The sequence below is a fragment of the Dendrobates tinctorius genome, unplaced genomic scaffold, assembly GCF_039654945.1.
Source record: "Dendrobates tinctorius isolate UK_male_01 unplaced genomic scaffold, ASM3965494v1 ptg000029l, whole genome shotgun sequence".
NCBI lineage: Eukaryota > Metazoa > Chordata > Amphibia > Anura > Dendrobatidae > Dendrobates > Dendrobates tinctorius.
This window is the reverse complement of record NW_027361697.1, coordinates 34,460,477-34,480,162: the sequence shown is the minus strand read 5'-3', so window position 1 is coordinate 34,480,162 and position 19,686 is coordinate 34,460,477. Positions and strand designations below refer to the sequence as shown.

General features: G+C 45.4%; 1 protein-coding gene across 2 annotated transcripts in view; it reads right to left on the bottom strand.

Moving 5' to 3' along the window:
• Window positions 1–4,815: 4,815 nt before the first annotated feature.
• Window positions 4,816–19,686, bottom strand: part of LOC141085914 (dimethylaniline monooxygenase [N-oxide-forming] 2-like) — a 70,465-nt gene continuing 55,594 nt past the window's right edge. For both annotated transcript variants that reach the window (XM_073571544.1, XM_073571545.1), the window contains exons 8-9: window positions 6,235–6,307; window positions 4,816–5,761 (exon numbers count right to left, since the gene is read on the bottom strand). In XM_073571544.1, the coding sequence (XP_073427645.1) occupies window positions 5,335–5,761; window positions 6,235–6,307 (500 nt within the window). In that variant the 3' untranslated portion in view covers window positions 4,816–5,334. The remainder of the gene's footprint in view (window positions 5,762–6,234; window positions 6,308–19,686) is intronic.

The following is a 19,686-nucleotide window of genomic DNA, read 5'->3' as shown; positions in this document are numbered from 1 at the left end:
TATCATCGAGGTTGACGCTTCGGAGGTGGGGGTGGGGGCGGTATTGTCACAGGGCCCCTCTACCCTGACTAACCTCAAACCCTGTGCCTTTTTCTCTAAGAAGTTCTCTTCGGCCGAGAGAAACTATGATGTCGGTAACAGGGAATTGTTAGCAGTTACATTGGCATTTGAAGAATGGAGGCATTTTTTGGAGGGGGCCGCTCATCCCATTACGGTCATCACTGATCATAAAAACCTGGCCTATATCGAGTCTGCTAAGAGATTGACCCCCAGACAGGCTCGGTGGGCACTTTTTTTTTCTCGATTTCATTTTACCATCACGTTCCGACCAGGGTCTAAAAATGTAAAGGCAGATGTGTTGTGAGTTAATTTTTCTCTTCACCAGTGAGGTCTGATGAACTCCCTCTCTGGCGAAGGAAGGTAGTGAGGCTGATTACCAAACAGCTGAGCAGGTAGATGATGACTGGGTCACAGGAACTGATGACTGTATTTAAGGCAGCCGACGCCCTGCTGCCTTGCCGGTGATTTTCCTGCTGGATTCTTGGAGACCCGTCTGATTTCTGCTTCTCAAAGCTAAGTTTTGCTCTGCCTTTTGTACACTTTAGTTCTGGTTTTGTTTGCCTTGTTTTTTTGGAGTTCAGCCATCCCCGGCCGGGGGTGAGCTGATTTCCATTTTTGTCTCTGATCTGTTGATCTCTGGCTCTGTCTTCAGAATATACCTGAGTGCTGATATAGTCTTTTGAAGCCTAGCGACTTCAGGGCCTGTTTCTCCTATCAGTCTGTTGGTACATTTTTGGATAGGGTTTTTGCGGATTGCAGACAGCAGCTTTTCTATCCTATCCTATTTAGTTAGCTTGGGCCCCATCATTTGTTCAACCTATCTTTCTATCTGTGTTAGTGTTTTTCATCTTGCTTCACAGTCATTATATGTTGGGGGCTGCCTATTGCTTTGGGGTCTGCTCTGGGGCAGTTTAGATTTCCCCTTTCTGTCTTTAGGCTAATTTAGTTCTCCGGCTGTGATTGAGGGGTCTAGGGCACCGTAGGAACCCCCCACGGCTACTGCTAGTTGTTGTGGATAGGTTCAGGGGTCTGCAATCCGATAGCTGCCAACTTCTCTGGTTTTCTGGACTTAGCTATTATTTTTGTTTTTTCCTCCTTCGGTGACTCATCCATAACACAGATGCCTTATCCCGAAGTTTTGATTCTGTGTCCCCTCCAGAGCCTCCTTCCTCCATTCTTCAACCGGGAGTGGTTGTAGCCGAAATCTCCTCTGAGTTACAGAGAGAGATTCTGGAAGCACAAGCACAAGCTCCCAGGAATAAACCCCTAAGGTAAGTTGTTTGTACCCGAACAATTCCATCCCACACTCCTTCAAGAATTTCATGACTCTGTGTTAAGTGCACACCCTGGTATTGCAGCTACCCGGGGGGCAGTAGCTAGGGTTTTTTGGTGGCCCTCTATGGGTACTGATATAAAAAGGTTTGTGAATACTTGTGGGGTGTGTGCGCACGCTCTAAAAGCTCTCAGGTCCGTACGGCCGGGAATTGGTGCCTTTGCCTATTCCGGATAAACCATGGACACACCTGTCCATGTACTTTATCACTAACCTTCCACCTTCCAAGGGCAACTCAGTGGTATGGGTAGTGGTTGATAGGTTTTCTAAGCAAGCCCACTTTGTGCCATTACCTGCATTACCATCCGCTGAAACCTTGGCCCGCTTGTTTATACAGCACATTGATTGACTGCATGGAGTGCCTGTGAACGTGGTGTCGGACAGGGGTGTGCAATTTGTGGCCAGGTTTTGGAGAGCGTTTTGTATGAAGTTGGGGGTCACGTTGTCATTCTTCTCTGCCTATCACCCGGAATCCAACGGACAAACGGAACGCACCAACCAGTCATTGGAGCAGATTCTGAGACGCCTGGCCTCCTCCAGACAGTAAGACTGGTGTGAGGTATTACCCATGGCAGAATTTGCATTCAACTGTTGGATTAATCAGTCTACCGGAAAGTCTCCCTTTCTGGTCAATTATGGGTTTGTTCCGCAGTTTGGGGAATTTTCCCGTATGGATTCGGATTGCCCTGGTGCCGAGGGGATGGTATAACAATTAAAAATCCTCTGGAAGGAGGTACAGGGGAACATCTCCAAAGCCCAGAAGAAGTTCAAACATTTTGCAGACAGGAGGAGGGGGGTGGTTCCTGCGTTGACAGAGGGAGAAAAAGTCTGGTTGTCCACCCGTAACATCAAACTTAAAATACCCTCTATGAAGTTGGGCCCCAAATTTATTGGCCCATACAAGACTGTAGAGGTGATCAACCCGGTGGCGTACAGATTACAGTTGCCCACCTCCTTCAAAATCTCTAACGTCTTCCACAGGTCCCTATTAAAACCTGTGGGGACAGTTAGAGAAGATCCCTCATCTGTGGCTCCACCAGTGTTGGTAGAGCGTCAACTGGAGTACGAGGTAGGGCGCATCGTTGATTCGCGGTGGGTGCGCCGGAGACTTCAGTACCTTATCCATTGGAAGGGATATTCCGTTGAGGATCGATCGTGGGTTCCAGCCAGTTCGGTGCACGCTGATCGACTGGTGCGGGCTTTTCATGCCAGGCACCCTGAGAAACCTGGGGGTCCAGTGGCCCCCCATTAAGAGGGGGGTACTGTCATGGTTAGGGCATGGTTAATGACCTGTTCTCACAGGGTTAACTTTTGCTGGCCTCTCTTTGGTATGGGAGGGGTATTTATACTCACTCCAAACTAGCATTCTCTGTCAGTAATACTGCTGTTCTGGTGTGTCTGACCCCTGGTGTGCGTGTAATCTGCGTTGTTTGTTTGCTTCCCGTGTATGACCCGGCTTGTTCCTTCACTCTGTACTCCGTCTCTCGTTTTGGTACCATTGTCTTTTCTGGTTCTGACCTCCTGGCTTGGCTATCGTTACTTCGTTACAGTTTACCCCTATTGTACCGTCTAATGCCCGTTCTGGTTTTCTGATCTATTGCTACTTCCTGACTATCCATTCTGTCTAATCCTTTGGTACTGTATTGCTATCTCATGCTTTGACCTCGGCTTGATCTGGTTTCTGTCTCTGTCTATGCCCCTTGGTAACATTGTCCTGTAGTTACCTTTCTAGGAGTTTCCCTGCAGCTCCTAGCTCAGTGGAGCTTAGGCCATGCCCCCAGCAGTCACACAATTCAGGTCCTGGAGCATGCATTGTCACCACTGCGGCCCGCTCCGCAGGTATCTTTGTGCACAGTCTTTGTACTCAGGACACGCGCTCTGGCTCAGGGAGCAAGTGCAGTGCGGTGTTCCTGACATTGAGACTCTGTGCTCTGGAGTTAATCAGTGGCTGAGCCTTTGCTATTCTGGCTATTCTTCCGTCCATTCGAATGGCAGTCTTCCATTTTCTTCCACATCGCTCTGGTTTGACTTTCCATTTTAAAGCAACGTAGATCATTTTAGCTGAACAGTCTATCATTGTCTGCACTTTTTTGCTATAAGTTTTAACCTCTCATATAAACTTTTTAATCCAAGTTCTTTGTTCTTCTCAACAATGTCTCAAGCGACCCATATTTCTGAGGCTTTCAAAGAGAAATCCATATACAACATGTCCTGGCTTCACTCTTAAATAAGGGCCACCTGATTCACACCTGTTTATTCAAAAATGATTGACTTCACTAATTGAACTCCATACTGCTATTATTTTGAACACAACCTCTCAATTAATTATTCTAATTCACAGACTCAAAAAACATGCAGATCATGAATGCTGAGTCTGATGGTTTTCTTAAAATCTCCTGCACCTGTTTGACATGTGGTAATATAATTTATACCAAACACAATGATTAATCTGGGTAGTCATATTGGTCTGCTATTATTTTGAACACTACAGTACAATCAAAGTGAATGAGATTTATTAATTTTCATGTATTCATTATTTTTTCCTTGCTGATTTGAATGTGCAGCATGTCAGTTCTTGCAGCATATTTCACCTATTCTAATAAGTGGAGAAAAATCTGAAACAAGAACAAGAGTAAAAACAAGGCAAAAACGCATTTTTCCTTCAACACATGAGAATTTCTTTCTATATATATTATATCCATACACACACACTTTTTTAAAACGTGTAATTATTTAAATTTGTTTTATTAATGCCAGCAATAAATAAAAGACCGGGCTCTCAAATGGATCTTTAATTATAGCGCACAATTGGACAAATTTTAACCTTTCTTGAAACTAATTTCAAGTCTGAGTAGATCAACGTGTTGAATTTATCAAAAATAACAATAGAAATTATTTGATGTGAATAGATCTGAAATGAAATAAAAAAGCAGAATAGGTAGAATACAAGTAATACAAATATACATAGTAAAATTCTATCCAACATAATTTCACCAGAGTATTGGTGGACCAAAATATTGCATAGCGCTTTAGAGAGTAGCTTACTAACCATTAAATAACAACTCAGAGATACAGTTATGACACCAGGAAGATAAGGCAAATTTGTAGGAGGCCTAAGCTGGAAGTGGGTGGGCTTCATGGGGAGTTGGGGAATTCTTGTGCTTGTAGGATTGCGTAGCTGTAAAGCGAATCGATCTATCGAACACATGGTGATTAGTGATAAGCAAGTATACTCGTTGCTCGGGTTTTCCCGAGCATTCTCGGGTGAGTATTTTGGCGTGCTCGATTTAGTGTTTGTCGACACAGCTGCATGATTTGCGGCTGCCAGACAGCTTGAATACAAGTGTGGAATTCCTAACAAACAGGCAATCCCCACATGTGTTCAGCCTGTCTAGCAGCCGCAAATCATGCAGCTGCGTCGACAAACACTAAATCTCCGAGTATGCCAAAATACTTGGAGATCACCTGAGAATGCTCGGGAAAACCCGAGCAATGGGTATACTAGCTCATCACTAATGGTGAAATTTACCTTCTGGTTATATACCCATTTACTAAAAGGGCATGTGGTATTTATGAAAAGTAATCCAGTTGGATTAACAGTAGACATAAGAGACTATCAATCCCTAAATTTAATAAATTATCATTGGAGAATTTAAGAACTGCGGCTGTAGAATTCATAAAAAAAAAAGGAGCACAAACTAGTTTATAGGATAATTTAGTTGTGATATATAGGTAACTGTGGTATTTTAGGGAAAATAATTAACTTAAAGTAATAGTGGTTACAGAAGGAGATGGCTTCGGCCAGGCTTGGATTCAGTATTTAACATCATTTAGCGCGAGAATTACTAAACAAGGGCTCAATGGTAAGCGATAACAGTGGACCACAAGAAAGGCTGTGAACAAGCAAGGTTAGATTCATGTTGCTCATATCTTTTCATTGTTTAAGATAAAACCTTTGAAAATATCCTGGTCCAAGAGGCTCTACTACTGAGCCAAGCTAAATACCCATTCTGTTCAGCATTTATTCCAGCTCCTAAAAACCATATTGCTGCTAACATTGAGCCCATGACCAACGCGCTCTTAATATTTAACCAGGGTTCAGCTTGCTCATGTAATACTCGTGTCCTAGTTGGCGTAATTGTTCTGTCCCACTGTGTAAGAATGGCATTTCTCGCTCCAGTCCATTTCCCAGGCCCTCTGAGCCGAAGCTGGTAAGGTGTGAATGGTCCGAAAAACACCTGCCAGGCTAATCTTGGGTCAGTGAAGAAAAGAAACCTAATGTTTGGATGGATTCCAATCTTTCTTGAAATATCATTTATGTAATCGATGTAATGTGCTAGCAGAACTTGTGTCTTCCCAACACCAAACCTAAATAAATAATAAAAATGTCATTAAATAATTGACTAGAGCAATGTGAGTGTGGTAAGTAAAATTGCTCTCAGTTGTATCTGTTCCTCTCATGCATGTTAAATGGATATGCAGTTTGCAGCCCTACTCCAACTTTTCTCCATTATGTTTGTAAAGGTGAAGAAGATTGGGGAACTGATGACATTGGTTCTAGTGATCATTGATGGTCCTAGTAGAAAAGACCCCTAGTGACCAAATCACTTAGCATGTAAAGTCATATTACCCGAGAGTAGTTGAAGATATGGCTAATCTTTCCCTAAATGTAAGGTAGCAAGGGAAAACTGCATTTTCATATCCCCAACTTTTATAGTATAGCATATAAATTTGAATTGTGACTGAAGACATGCGAAAGATTTTATTATGCACATATGAACTAAAGTAGTGTATATACGAGCAAAATTAGTGATATATTTTACTGAATAAATGTCTCTCACCATTTATTTTTCTGGTCCTTGCTTTTTATGCAATCGGTTTCCATTTTTTTGACTGATGGTAAATGCGCAGCACCTGTTTTAAAAATAACAGAAGTAAAAGAAAGCTCATTCAGGACGTTAAAGTGCAAAAACAACTATGGTACTTTTTCCACTCCCTAATTTATATACATTATTTTGAAACTACAAGGCCTAGTGAAAGTATGCGCCCAGTTGGTGTTTATCCTGTGTTGTTGCATTCATATGTGGAATTAAAATGTTTCATTTTTGTTTTTTTAATTATATAGCAGAAAGAATTTGCCAAAATTAATCCAGAAAATCAAAATTGTGGCAAATAAGTTAGATGAAAATTGCAATACTGAAAAGTCTCTAAATGCTTGTAACACTATGAGATGTGTACTGAATCTTTTTTGAACTCTATAATGCAAAACACAGCCTTATTCAAGTCTGTGCGACCTCAATCTGGCTAGGTGAAAAAGATGGTAATTGGTGGTAAATAAGAACCTATTTTAATAAACACTGCAGTTGTAGACTTTGTAAACTACCTAGTTTTTATAAAAGGTCCAAAAATTATCCCTTCCATGCCATGAATAAAACCAAACACATACACCGGCTTCAGATACATAGTCCAGTGGCATTTTTGTCATGATGTCCTGCTTTCAATGTGTTTAATGCTTATTAGGTCATCAAAAATGTAAATAAATTATTTTTATTTTGATCGGAGATTGAATGCTAGACTTTGTTTTTTTCTGCAGTGTAAAAACGATCCCTATTTTGGAGGTATCAAGAGAGCTTTGATCTTTATTAAATAAAGCAGGCATATCATTTTCAAAAGTCATCCAAAAATTATCCCTTAATTTAAAAAGGCAAAACAGATTTACTATTCTAATCGTAAAGAAGTAATGTTTTCTGAACTTCCTTTTTAGGATTTGCGATTGGTTTACCATTTTATAAAATGATTAAGCAATTACAAACGCTTTTAATCAAGCAGTCCAAAAGTTGTAAAAGAAAATAAAATAAAAAAAATTAGGAAGCAAGGATAGGCTAGCTATTTTCAAAGTGAATAAAAAATGGCTTGTCACTAGAGATAAGCCAACATACTCAGTGATACTCGGTTATCACTCGAGTAGCACAGTGCTCGGTTGTGCTCGTTATTCACCGAGTAATGGGCAGTATTAATATAAAACTCGAATCTCTGGCCATCTTTGGTGCCTGTTACGCAACCAATAAGCATGCGGGAATAGCCTCTGTGAGTCACTGTAATGCCGTAGCCATCATGGTTGTGGTATTACTGTGACTGACTGGCTGTCTGACATCAGGGATTATAAAAGAACAGGTTCCGCTAGGCTCGGTACACTGTTGCCAATGCACAGCTCTGAGACACTTTGCATTGGAGGGAGAGAGTGCTTGTCCAGGCCTGTATACACAGTATAACGAATCAGAGGCCTGAAGAGTTGATACTGGTGGTCACTCTAAGCCATCATACTAACAGCCCTTCTAAGGGCTAAAGGCCCCGTCACACTAAGCGATGCACCAGCGATCCCTACAACGATATGACCCGGTCAGGATCGCTGGTACATCGCTAAGTGGTCGCTAGTGAGCTGCCAACAGGCAGATCTCACTAGCGATATAGCGACGCAGCAGAGGTCGTTACTTACCTGTCAGACGCGGCGATGAAGACGTCCTCCCGCCCGCTTCCACGCGTCACTCGTCAGCGCCAGCAGGAAGCCCAGCAGGAAGCGGTCGACGAGAAACGGCCCAGGACGTTCTCGCACGATCAGCGATAACCAGCGGGGGAGCCGGGCGGAGGTAAGTATCACACATAGCAATATCGCTAGCAATATCGCTGCTGCGTCACAAAATTGGTGATGCTTTAGTAATATTGCTAGCGATATCGCTTAGTGTGACAGGGCCTTAATCGTTTGCAGCACATACAATCTGTATTTAGCCTAGAGAGGGAGAGAGAGTTGCAGGAGCAGGAAGAGTGACAGGATCCAGTTTATAAGCAAGGATTAGGTCTGTGCAGTCTGTTAGCAAATATATAGCTGCAGCTTTTTTAGTGGAAGCTGACAAAATGTAATATATTTTGATCCATCAAGTATTACAATTACATGCTTTGAGTTCCTTTTTTAGTTAAATAACACACCCAAAAATCGTTGAAACATTTTCCTGAACTACATTTCTCAGCCATACACTATTCCGTAGTGTAGCATAAATTTATGTGATCTGTAAAACTGCTAAAAAGCTTTTAAAAATGTTGTAAGTAAGCTTCCATTTCTCAGACAAACAGTGTTACGTTCTCTGTGAACATTTCTGTGATCTCTAAAATTGAAAAAAATGCATTAAAACATTTTCTGGATTGAATTTAAATGTCATCCATACACTTTTGCGTTCTGTTACATTACGGTGGCGTAAACTCCCAAAAAATTTTTTAATGCAGGTGACCAATTTTTTTCTTTAATTAAAAATAAACTTGGTTTCAAGAGACCTAGCAATTACAAAATGCATAAGGCGTGCATTAAGGGACAGGGAAGTGGAGTGCTGATTATGGCACATGCAGAGCCAAGGACATGGGGAAGGTGTGACTACATCTGTTGCTGGAGCACAAGAAACACGCCCATCCATGACACACAGGTTCCTGTTCCACTTTGCAGGGAAGCACGGTACGCCACTTCTAAAGCCAGAGCAGTGAACAGGATTTCAGTTACATAGCACATAATGCTTCAAGCAGGCTTGGCAGCACCGCCCAGTCTTCCACACGCCCAATCTCACCAGCCTAAAGTCTGGTTCACTTAATCCTCACCCCAATCCTCCTTCCTTACACCATGTTGAGTCCCAGGAGACAAGGACACTCCAAGGAGCTGTTTACAACATTTTTTGATTGTGACCTCTCAACCTGCATGCTCCAAGAGGGACAAAAGCACATGCTGTTTAGTGATGCACAAAACTTACAGCTGCCATGGCCACAAGACTATGACAGTGGGGAACAGCAAATTTGGGATAAGGATGAAAATTATGATGAGACAGTTGCTGCTAAGTCATGTTGTTATTAAGTCACAAAGTCAGGAGAACCAGGGTGTGGTGGTGGAAGACGAGGTGGTGGATGGCAAAGTTACCGACCCAACCTGGAAGCTGGCATGAAGAGCGAGGCCAGCAACATTGAGATGGAGAGATCAACAGCACCAAAACAGTCAGGAAGAGGCAGTGGGGTGACAATAGGGAGAGGGCAGGCAACTGTTCCGCACAGCACTGGCTGTCCTGAATTTCTGCGTCAAAGAGTTAGGTGTTCCCCATCTGCGCCTTTTTTTAAAGAGGAATTCTGAGACAAAGAAAATCCCATTTGCAACCTGTGCCATACTAAGAACCTAACCACCACCAACATGATCATACAAGTGATCCCACACTTGGACACTCCGAAGAGCTGTTCACATTTCTTTTTATAGATTCTGGCCTCTTGCCCTGCCTGTTTCAAGCAGAAGATGAAGGCATCACAGCACCACAACAAGCAGAAAGAGGCAGTGGTGTGGCCAGAGAAACAAGATGGGCAACTGTTCCTCAGAGCACCAATACGGGTTAAGTTGCCAGGACAAGGGTTAGGTGTTCATGAGTGTGATGCTTTTTAAAGAAAGTACAGTTAACCCAAAAAAGCCATTTGTAACATCTGCCATGCCAGCATCAGCAGCACAACTACGAGCCTGACCACCACCAGCATGCTCAGGCACGTGACAGCAAAGCACCCGACCAGTTTAGCCGATTGCCAGTGTTCCGAGACAATGACTGCAGTTGACACCACTGCCTCTTCCCCAGTTCTATGTGCACACTAATTCGATATCCAGGATGAAGGTGATGATGCCTCCAACACTGCACCTGTTCCACACTTGCAAGAACCGTCAGCAACCATGTCCTTGTCCGAGCACAGCGTTCAGTTGTCCTTCAGTTGTCTGTTATGAATGGGTCACCGAGGAGGATGGAGCAAAAGGCTATGCCACCAGAAAACCAGAGAGGTTGGTCACTCAGCGGATGGCAGACCCCTAATCATAACAACAAAACTAGCAGTAGCCGTGGGGCGTACCTACGATGCCCTAGATGCCTCAGCACAGCCGGAGAGATAACTAAGCCTGAAGTAAGAAAGATGAAATCTAAACTGCCCCAGAGCAGAACCCCCAAAGACTAGATAGCCCCCAACATATATTGTCGGTGAGACAAGATGAAGTACAAACACAGACAGAAAATAGACTGAGCAAATGATGGGGTCCAGACTGTCTAAATAGGACAGGACAGGAAAGGCCCTGTCTGCAATCACGCAAAAACCCTAAAAATTCCAACACGTCTGATGTACAAAAATACTGAGGTTACGCAACCTCGCCTCTACTATATCAGCACTCAAGTGTCAACTGGCAGCAAGCAACAGGCTAATACAGCAGGAGACTGAGCAAACAAACACAAGGAGAAACATACAGGGCAGGAGCCAGCAGCCCCAGGGGGAGCAGGCTGACCCCTGACAGCAAGGCAAAATCAGATGCAAAGGATTTAGCAAATAAAACTTAGCTGAAAAATGCAGGATCAGGCAGGAGACAGATATCCTCAAAAATGCACAGAAAGAAGTCAATCACTGGCAGCAACTGAGAGAAGCTTGCTCGCTTACATGCTCCCAGGAACCATCCCCACTCCTCCAATCATCCTCTACAGCTGTAGGATTACAATCAGCCTGACCATCTCCGCTACCAGCAGTATCCAAAAGAGGGAGCCCTGCCTCAAAAGTCAGATTAAGAGCATTCACAACAGTTGTCCCTACCCCGATCCTTCGAACGCAAGTATAAATATGCAGGCACGCACCCACAGGCCACAATACTAAACAGCTACATTTCCATACTGCTTGCCCTGGAAATGTTACTCTTTAGGCTTGTGGAGACAGAAGATTTCCGCAACCTCATGGGGGTGGCCGTCGCTCAGTACTCGGTCCCAAGCTGCCATTACTTCTTTCGATGTGTCATTCCTGCCTTACACAAGCACATGTCCCATAACATCAGCCTTGCCATGACAGACACTGTGACTGGGAAGGTCCACTTAACCACGGTTAGGTGGAAAAGTGCTTGTGGCCAGGGATGCTACATTTCTCTGATGGCACACTGGGTTAACATTGTGGAAGCCGGAACCCAGTAGGACCTTGGGAGGGAAGACATGCTACCGACACCCAGGTTTGCAGGCCCTGGTTCAATCAGGGTTTCCCCCACCTACAGCAGTTCATGCACCTCCTCCTAGTCACCCTCCATCTCCATTTTTGAAAGGTCTAACAGACCAGACAGACTAGTGGCTCTCACCCCTGAACCTACAACCAGGCACGGTTGTGTGTGACAATGGCCGTAACCTGGTGGCGGCTCTGAATCTTGGCAAACTCGCACACGTACCATGCGTGGCCTACGTGTTCAATCTAGTTATTCAGCGGTTTCTCAAATCCAACCAGATCTGCCTGAGCTACTTGTGAAACTACGCCGCATGTGTGCCAATATCCACAAGTCAGCTACATCTGCTGCTGCCTTGGCAGTGCTTCAGCAGCAGTTGCAACTTACAGCTCACCGACTGGTGTGCAATGTCACGACATGTTGGAACTCAATGTTACATAGGTTGGCAAGGCTTTGTGAGCAGCAGAAAGTAGTTGTTGAATACCAGCTGTAACATGCCCGTGGATATTCGGGTCAGCCTCTGCACATAAGAGCTGATAAGTGGGCATGGATGTCTGACATCTGTGCTGTTCTCCAAAACTTTGAGGACTCAAACAAGATGATGAGCAGCGATGAAGCCATAATCAGCATAAGGCCGGGGTCACACTTTCGAGTGTGATGCCAGAAACTCACGTGAGTCTCTCACATCAATACCCGGCACTGCCGCCGCACTCGGGACTGGAGTGTGCGGCTGCATAGAAATACATGCAGCCGCACACTACGGTCCAGAGTGCCAGCGGCAGTGCTGGGTATTGATGAGCGAGTTTCTCACATCACACTCGCACGTGTGACCCCGGCCTTACAATCAAGCTTCTCTGTCTACTGATACGCTTGCTGCTCACAATTAAAGAGGAGGCATTGCAGGCAGAGCACATTGAAATGGAGCAAGAAATTATACTGGGTGAAACTTCACTGCCCAGCCTGATCTCATCTTTCCAACTTGGATGATGGGTGATGGATGATTGATAATGGATGATGATGATTTCACGGGGACAGGGAAGTCTTGGTTGTTGACAGTCTGACACACATGGCTGAGTTTATGTTCCCTCATGTGTAGCAAATGTAAGAAGAGAAGGAAGATCCGGCACTGAAGACTTTATAAAATCCACAGGAAACTTTATTCACATATTTTCATAATAAAAACAGAAAGGGGAAGAAGACCCCCACGCCTTACGAGTTTCAAACCCCACAACAGGTTCTTCTTCAGAGGCATAAAACAAAATAAATTGCAAACTAGTTATAAACGTTCTCAACCAACCGAGAGACTCCACACATGTGTATAATCAAAGAGGCAGGCAATTAAGCCCTCAGATTACCGGTGGAGTCACTCCCTTGCTTGAAAAGACACCTGAACACCAATAGACAAAACACATAAAATGTACAAAAATATGTATGCATTACGTACGTATAAGTATGCAAATACATGACAAATTACAAATAACATATTAATCTTATCCATAATACATAGAAATCCACAATCCTCAAAGAGGTGGGGTTCGAAACGCGTAAGGCGTGGGGGTCTTCTTCCCCTTTCTGTTTTTATTATGAAAATATGTGAATAAAGTTTCCTGTGGATTTTATCAAATCTTAAGTGCCGAATCTTCCTTCTCTTCTTACATTTGCTACACATGGTGGTCCGCCATTCGATCCATAGGCACGATCGGCTTACAGGACTATTTTTGGTGAGCACAAATCCATTTCCCTTTTCCCATTTTTTCAAGTTTATGTTCCGTCACCTTTCCAGTGACCCTCGCATTGTTCGCATTTTGACCAACACTAATTACTGGTTGGTCACCCTTCTAGACCCACGCTACAAGGAAAACTTTCCATCTCTCCTTCCTATGGCAGAGAGGTCCAATAAAATGTTGCAGTACCTGAAGGCCCTAGGTGAAGAATTGTTTAAAAAAATCCCATCTGATAACGCTGGCAGCAGAGGTCACAATTCCTTGGACAACCAAGGAGTAGAGATGACGGAGACACACACCAGATGCAGTAGAGGCAGGGGAAGACTATCAAAGGTCTGGAACTGTTTTCTCAGACTCTCCCAGCACGGGGTAGTCTAACAAGGGGATTTGGAAGATGCTGAAGGAGTACCTTGCCTACCGTACAAACATCCTCCATGATTTCTCTGTGACTTACAACTATTGGGTATCCAAGCTAGACTCATGACATGTACTGTCTATATACGTCTTAGTGGTCCTGGCCTGCGTTGTCGATAGCATTTTGTCAGAGTGGGTTTTTAGTGTCGACAGGGCGATTATAAGGCCTGCGTCACACTTAACGTATAAAAAATCGGTCTGAGTCTCACTGCTGAGAGGCGTATAAGTATAATGCGAGTGTCATGCGAGTACAATCCAATTTCTCACACCTATCATCAGATTTACATCCGAACGCAGATAGATTAAAAGCTGGCAATTCATCTGCAGCTACAGGGTGGATGGGAAGAGTGAGGCTAAGTGCTAGAATTGGCGCATCTTAGAGATGCTCCTTTTCTAGGGCAGCTGACAGCTGATGTTTTTAGACTGTATATCTATTCTATCTATTCTATTCTAACCTGTCAGTGTGATTTTACTGTATGCGGCACATGAATTGCCAGCTTTTCAAAGGACACCGTTGCGTAAAAATCGAACAGCACTTGCATGGTCCGAGTGCTGTGCGATTTTTTTTTCTCGCAACCATATGCCTGCATTGGCAACTCTCAGCCGAGTCTCGGTGACAATCGCAGCATGCTGCGATTTTATACGCACGCTGAATACGCCCGAGAAAATAAACGGTGATGTGAGCGCCCCTTAGATTAACACTAGGCCGAATACCATGAGATGTTTTCTCGTATAGCACTCGTCCGTATTCTACAGTAGCGTGACACTGGCTTTACCAATAGGCACATCCACCTGTCATCTCAAAATGATGACTGGCAGAGGAACAAACTCAAATCTAATTTTTTTTGTTGTTTTTTTCTGGTCTATTCCCACGCACCCCTTCACACCCACACATGGGTATACGTTTCAGGATTTCGTCTTTTTTTGTGTTGTCCTTAACCTTGCTGGCAAGGTGGTGGTGGTGGTGAAGGAGATCATGCTACCCTCGCTATACATTTTTTAAGGGTGTTTATGCCTGCATTAGGAATTTTAAGAGGCCTAACTTGAACAGTCTTTGATATATATGTATGCCCTCAAGGGGGTATATGGTTTTCAGCCCATGTAGTTATTGCATGCACATTATCAGTCTAAAACACCCACTCCTTAATAATGGGAAAAAAATGTTTTCTGAGGATCTCCACTACGTCTCTTCAAAGGGGTATTGGAGTGCCTCTTTCTAATTTTTGGGGCATCATTTACACTCAATGCGTACACTTTACCAGTCTAGGAGACCCACTCCTTAGTAATGGAAAAAAATGCTTTTCTAAGGCTCCACCTTCTAGTTAAGTTGTAGAAGGATAGGGAAAATGAGGGGAGGTCAGCTCACCAGTCTCGATTGCGATCCATAATCCTCCTGCGCACGGAGTCACCTTGATCAGAGGCGTTGACTGAAGCAAAATGGAAGATAGAATCTCCAGCGCTGGACTTCAGTTAAAAATTCATCATTTATTATAAATTCTTAAAATCGGACAGAAAAAAGTATGAATAAGGACATACATGCAGATGGGGTCTCAGGTGGTCTCCAACCAACGCGTTTCGACCTAAAAGGTCTTACTCATGGTAAAGGGAACACTTTTGGAAATCAAAATTTCCAGTGTGTTCTATTAGTGTATGATCTGTTGTCTTGTTGTGGGCTGTCAGGTGGTTGTCACTAGAGTTGAGCAAATTTGATCGGGTCCCTGCTTATTTGGCAAGCTATGGCTGCAGAGGGAACCTGGACACATGGAGCGTGCTGGCTGATCAGCTCCGCAGCTGCATATGTTGCAGCTGTGCTGTGTGTAGCTTGCCAAATAAGCAGGAACCCGAGAAAATTCGCTCAACTATAGTTGTCACATAGGGAGTTCTCATACTGCATACAGGGTTTCACAACCTGGAGAGGAGACTTTGTACAGTAAGCACAGAAAATCCTGGTCCTCTCCAGGCTGAGTACAGTAGATGCGAATGCTCCATCATATTCCCCAGCAGAGTTGATGAAATAATAGCCCTTGATCCTGCTACGTTAAACGAATCACTTTTTTCAGGGCTAACTGAAATAGATTCTATTCTCTAATAATACCCCCCTATCTGCAATTCTTGTAGAGTGAGCTGTCGCAGTAGGGATAGAGTACTACAGGCATATAGTAAGGGATTCCTGCATTATAAATTATAATCCTTGCTGATGCAACCTAATAAAATAAAATATCACGGTAACATCTATTATATTCCCTATTAATACTGCTGTTATATGCATTTAGTGTAGGGATAGGTGCTAGGTATCATCTGCTGGAAATAAGTGTTCATTCTGGCCACATACCGGTACATATTTTCCAGAGTCCATAACTTGATTGCTTTTTTCCATGCACTCATTGACAGATTTGTGTTTTTACGGTGATCTGTACTCATAAGTTCATCAAAGCATGCAAAATTAACTGATTTAATGTGTGCATTCACAGTTTGACTGTAGAAGATGTATGTAAGAGGTAGTGGTGGGAGACTTTAAGCTACAGGAGCTGGAATTACCACTTCTGAACTCTCATGTGCTTTGTTTCCATCTATTTCTGGGTGGTTTTTGAAGTATGTTTGGGGTCATTGTCCTATTGGAAGACCAGTGGCGTAACAACTGTTTGTGGCGCCCGGGGCGGTCGAAAAATTTGCCGCCCCTTTGGTCATTGATAATTCGGAAGCATCCGAAGAGCCCACACTACACTCAAAGATCTAATTTTTAGTCTGTTACTAACTCTGCTATTATTTCTAAATTTCTAGACTTTCATCTTCTTGCAGTTCTCTATATGTATGTATTAGCTTGATGATGCTGGATGAAGACCTAATGGCTTTTTTAATAATAATTTTTAATAATGTGACAGAAAAAAAAACAGAAAGTACAAATTATTTTGGCGGACAGGGGGCGGACACTGACAGCTTGGGGCCCCTGTGCAAGAAATGTGTCCGGGCCCCCCTCCTTTTATGGCGTCAAAGCAATGGCGGATCTTAATAGGGGCGGATGGGGCGGTCGCCCCGGGCCCAAGGTTTTTTGGGGGCCCAGGGGCAGGGGCGGGCTGGGCCGGGTGGCAGAGAGGCAAATGCCCCCCGGACCGCTCCCCCAGCACCTGTACAGGGCCGGCCGTGCCCTGTGCTGTGACGCCGCCGGCAGCAGACAGCCGCCCGCGTCACATTCTATGAGGGGCCGGGAGCTGTGCATGGCCGTCACCTTGACGGCTGCTCAGCTCCGGCTCCCTCCGGCTGTACTTCCGGGTCAGATGTCGGGCGTGCGCGATGACGTCATCGTGCACGAGCCGACATGTCCCGGAGGATGCTGAAAGCAGAGGCGCTGCTGGGGAGCGAGCCGGCTGTGAGGTAAGTATGGGGAACTTTTTTTATTTTTTTTATTTATAAAATGAAATAAATGGGAGAGGGGGTGAGTGGGGGCTGTACACAATGAAGGGGGGGTGACTGGGGCCTGTATATGATGAAGGGGGGGTGACTGGGGCCTGTATATGATGAAGGGGGGGTGTCTGGGGCCTGTATATGATGAAAGGGGGGTGACTGGGGGCTGTATATGATGAAGGGGGGGTGACTGGGGGCTGTATATGATGAAGGGGGGTGACTGGGGCCTGTATATGATGAAGGGGGGTGACTGGGGGCTGTATATGATGAAGGGGGGTGACTGGGGGCTGTATATGATGAAGGGGGGGTGACTGGGGGCTGTATATGATGAAGGGGGGGTGACTGGAGGCTGTATATGATGAAGGGGGGGTGACTGGGGCCTGTATATGATGAAGGGGGGGTGACTGGGGGCTGTATATGATGAAGGGGGTGACTGGGGGCTGTATATGATGACGGGGGGGTGACTGGGGGCTGTATATGATGACGGGGGGTGACTGGGGGCTGTGTATGATGAAGGGGGGTGACAGGGGGCTGTATATGATGAAGGGGGTGACTGGGGGCTGTATATGATGACGGGGGGGTGACTGGGGGTTGTATATGATGACGGGGGGGTGACTGGGGGCTGTATATGATGAAGGGGGGTGACTGGGGTTGTACAGGATGAAGGGGGTGAGTGGGGGCTTCACAGGATGAAGGGGGGATGAGTGGGGGCTGTATATGATGAAGGGGGGTGACTGGGGGCTGTATATGATGAAGGGGGGGTGACTGGGGGCTGTATATGATGAAGGGGGGGTGACTGGGGGCTGTATATGATGAAGGGGGGTGACTGGGGGCTGTATATGATGAAGGGGGGGTGACTGGGGGCTGTATATGATGAAGGGGGGGTGACTGGGGGCTGTATATGATGAAGGGGGGTGACTGGGGGCTGTATATGATGAAGGGGGGTGACTGGGGCCTGTATATGATGAAGGGGGGGTGACTGGGGGCTGTATATGATGAAGGGGGGTGACTGGGGTTGTACAGGATGAAGGGGGTGAGTGGGGGCTTCACAGGATGAAGGGGGGATGAGTGGGGGCTGTATATGATGAAGGGGGGGTGACTGGGGGCTGTAGATGATGAAGGGGGGTGACTGGGGGCTGTATATGATGAAGGGGATTGACTGGGGGCTGTATATGATGAAGGGGGGGTGACTGGGGACTGTATATGATGAAGGGGGGTGACTGGGGGCTGTATATGATGAAGGGGGGTGACTGGGGCCTGTATATGATAAGGGGGGGTGACTGGGGGCTGTATATGATGAAGGGGGGTGACTGGGGGCTGTATATGATGACGGGGGGGTGACTGGGGGCTGTATATGATGACGGGGGGTGACTGGGGGCTGTATATGATGAAGGGGGGTGACTGGGGTTGTACAGGATGAAGGGGGTGAGCGGGGGCTTCACAGGATGAAGGGGGGATGAGTGGGGGCTTCACATGATGAAGGGGGGTGAGTGGGGCTGCACATGATGAAGGGGGGGTGAGTGGGGCTGCATATGATGAAGGGGGGGTGAGTGGGGCTGCACATGATGAAGTGGGGGATAAGTGGGGCTGCACATGATGAAGTGGGGGATAAGGGGGACTGCACATGATGAATTAAGGGGTAAGTGGGACTGCACATGATGAATTAAGGGGTAAGTGGGACTGCACATGATGAATTAAGGGGTAAGTGGGACTGCACATGATGAATTAAGGGGTAAGTGGGACTGCACATGATGAATTGGGGGTAAGGGGAACTGCACATGATGAATTAAGGGGTAAGTGGGACTGAACATGATGAATTGGGGGTAAGAGGGACTGCACATGATGAATTGGGGGTAAGGGGAACTGCACATGATGAATTAAGGGGTAAGTGGGACTGAACATGATGAATTGGGGGTAAGAGGGACTGCACATGATGAATTGGGGGTAAGGGGGACTGCACATGATGAATTGGGGGTAAGGGGGACTGCACATGATGAATTGGGGGTAAGGGGCACTGCACATGAAGTGGGGGTAAGGGGGACTGCACATGATGTGGGGGTAAAATTAACTGCACATGATGATGGGGGAGTGGGGCTGCACATGAAGTTGGGGGAGAAGGGGACTGCACATGATAAAATGGAAGGGGGGATAAGGGGCTGCAAATGATGAAGCGGCACTGCAGATGAAGTGAGTGGGTGATAGGGGACTGCAATGGATGAAGTAAGGGGACTTCAAATTAAAGTGGGGACATTAAAGTGGATCCCCTATGGCCAGGATCACGTTGGGCGATTTTGTGCGTATTGGCCGTAGGCCTACAGCTTATGTGCAACGTCTTTTTAGGCCATGTCCACACGTGGTGGAATGGTGGCGGGTTTTCCGTATGGACCCGCAGCAAACCAAGTGCTGCGGTCCGTACGGCTGTCAATTCCCGCACGGGGACCGCAGCGCTCAGGTGGGAAGGGGGGTACAGGGGCCCAGGTTTTATGAACAGCCCCGGGCCCATAGTCCACTTAATCCGCCACTGCGTCAAAGCTACATGTGTGTGTGTGTATATATATACATATATAGATAGATAGATAGATAGATAGATAGATAGATAGATAGATAGATATTGATATTATATAGCCACACACACACACACATACAGGTATATATATTACATAGTCTCCTTTATTATGTATATTGCTGTCCCTTACACAGTGCCCTCTCTTGTTATGTACAGTACCGTCCCT